Consider the following 2,529-nt stretch of genomic DNA (forward strand, 5'->3'; position numbering starts at 1 on the left):
TCACTAGAATGAATAAAATTGAATTTGAACATCTGTACTCTCTTATAAACGCCAAAATAAGCAAGAAGGACACAAATTTTCGAGAAGCAATAACCGCAAGGGAAAGATTGTTGGTTACGTTAAGATTTTTGGCCACGGGAGATTCTTATACCAGTTTGCAGTATCTGTTTCGTATATCAAAACAAAGAATATCAGTAATCGTTCATGAAGTTTGTGATGCGTTAATCGATGTGCTAAGGGATTATGTTAAGGTAAAATAAAATAATTTTATTCCATTTTTCGTACATTTTTATTAATTATTACAACATGACAAATAGACAAAAAGACAATTAATATGAAACGCTTAATTAAACAAGTACTTATCTAACAATGAGGATGAGGAGGCGGAGGGGGCATCGGTGAGGTAGGAGGGATCGGTGGGGTAGGAGGCATCGGTGAGGTAGGAGGCATCGGTGAGGTAGGAGGCATCTGTGATTGAGGAGGCATCGGTGATTGAGGAGGCATCGGTGAGGAAGAAAGACAAGACGTATTATTGGAACTGTTTAGCCCACTGTATGATTGAGTATAATAACCAGTGTATGATGGGTATGCTCCCATGTCCGCTTCGAAAATAATTTTATTTATAGCATGCTTTACATGTGCTAAAGTAAAAGCGTCATATTTTCGCAACTCATTTGCGACATATTGCCCATAAACATCGTAGGAGTCATGTTTTTCCGAAGCAGCACTATCACTTGCACACTGTTGTAATAGTGTTAAGGCTTCTGATATAGCATTATCAGTTAAATCATTTGGCTCAGTTCTTTTAGTTCTCTTCTTTGCTCTCGTATATTCATTTCTGGTTTCTTTAACTGTATTTTCATTACCGACTTGATTTTGAGTTTCACTTTGACTGCCACTATTTTGAGTTTCATTTTCACTGCCATCATTTCGAGTTTTACTTTGACTTCCATCATTTTGAATTTCACTGTGACATGCATTCTGTAGGGTGAAAAATCATAATTTTAATTACAGATACCATCATCCGAAGAAGAGTGGCTTACTATAGCAAGAGAATTTGAGACAAAATGGAATTTTCCGCATGCTATTGCAGCAATGGATGGGAAACATGTTATATTACAATCGCCTATAAATAGTGGCAATGATTTCGATTGTTACAAATTGTTTCCCAGTATAGTCCTATTTGCTTTAGTTGACGCCAATTATAAATTCCTGTATGTAGATGTTGGTAGCAAAGGTCGTATATCAGATGGCGGTGTGTTTAAAAATACCAATTTATATAAAAAACTTGAAAGAAGGGAACTTAATATTCCTCCGCCAGAAATCTTACAAATACCTTATGAAACTGCAGTGCCGTATTTTATTTTGGCCGATAAAGCATTTGCATTGGATGAGTACACAATGAAACCTTATGAAGGTACTCCAAATCGAGGTTCAATGGAAAGGATCTTTAATTACCGACTGTCCAGAGCAAGGAGAGTTGTGGAAAATGCTTTTGGCATTTTAAGTTCTGTGTTCAGAGTATTGAGGAAGCCCATACTATTGGAACCAGAAAAAGCTACAAAAGTCGTGTTAACTACTATATACTTATATAACTACTTGCGAAGGGATCAAGAGGCCTCTCAAAGGTTTACTGCCCCGGGATCATTTGATGTCGAAGCTGAAGGAACAATAATACCCGGGCGATGGCGGCAGGATACAGAAATGTCATCAATGCTACCTATTCGAGCTATGCCACGGCGAGGGCCAACAGATTTAAAAGAAATACGTTCACATTTAGGGAGACATTTTATTACAAATGGAGCAATTGCTTGGCAGAATAATTATCAGTAAATACTCACGTCTTCAGGTAAAGTATCTTGAGTATTTCCTGGATGGTTTCTATCGCCCAGGAAGCTGAAAGCTTCATAGGCGTACCAATTTGATTTATATATGTCACCACGACCTGTAATAAATAATAAATTAATTAAATTTGTACGACTGACTATAAATATGTAATGACTGTACGAAAACATAATAATAAACATAAACATACCTGATCCTGTGATACGGCTTTTCTTTTCACGTGACCTTTCCCTCCTATAGGATCCTAGCAAAGACTCCATCTTTTTTTTTAAATCCATTATTGGAATGTTCATTTCACGATTTATGTTATTCTACGCATCTTCTCTTAGTCCTCTGTTGGTATAATTAGGACATTGCGCATCCCAAAGTAGTTTATATTCTCCATATAAATGTATTAATTTGAGACACTGTTCTCTATTCATGATAATATAATTATACTTATGTTCTCTATTCCGTATTCGTCGAACAAGCGAGGCAAAACACGACCGTCTTGAGTGCGCGCGGCAAACGTACTGAGGCGCCTTTGAGCATGGACAAAAACCGACAACGTTTGGCTCGGGTCGCGGCACGCTCGGGCGAGGCAGCGCGTGCGTTTGCCTCGGCCGAGGCGCGTCTTGACCGACCGAGGATTTGCCTCGCGCGGCTGCCTCGCGAGGCTGCTCGCTCAGTCAGTACGCGGCTATA

At 38.8% G+C, this 2,529-nt stretch overlaps 1 protein-coding gene across 2 annotated transcripts; it reads right to left on the reverse strand.

Annotated features, from left to right (window-relative positions):
• Positions 1-265: 265 nt before the first annotated feature.
• On the reverse strand, positions 266-2,174 carry LOC128199582 (leukocyte receptor cluster member 8 homolog). 2 transcript variants are annotated; one of them, XM_052889675.1, is made up of 3 exons: positions 2,036-2,174; positions 1,842-1,945; positions 266-981 (listed from the first exon to the last, which is right to left on the reverse strand). In XM_052889675.1, the coding sequence occupies exons 1-3, from the start codon at positions 2,136-2,138 to the stop codon at positions 364-366; spliced, it is 825 nt and encodes a 274-aa protein (XP_052745635.1). In that variant the 5' UTR covers positions 2,139-2,174; the 3' UTR covers positions 266-363. The 2 variants fall into 2 exon arrangements, with proteins under 2 accessions (XP_052745635.1, XP_052745634.1); XM_052889674.1 differs by having other exon boundaries at positions 1,842-2,123.
• Between the last annotated feature and the right edge of the window lie 355 nt (positions 2,175-2,529).

This window comes from Bicyclus anynana, chromosome 26, assembly GCF_947172395.1.
Source record: "Bicyclus anynana chromosome 26, ilBicAnyn1.1, whole genome shotgun sequence".
Classification (NCBI taxonomy): Eukaryota; Metazoa; Arthropoda; class Insecta; order Lepidoptera; family Nymphalidae; genus Bicyclus; species Bicyclus anynana.

Excerpts from the sequence above, each read along its gene's own strand:
- LOC128199582 (XM_052889674.1), bottom strand. The coding sequence starts at position 2,123 with ATGGATTTAAAAAAAAAGATGGAGTCTTTGCTAGGATCCTATAGGAGG. Across the intron at positions 982-1,841 it reads AAGATACTTTACCTGAAGAC|AATGCATGTCACAGTGAAAT; the intron begins GTGAGTATTTAC and ends TTCACCCTACAG.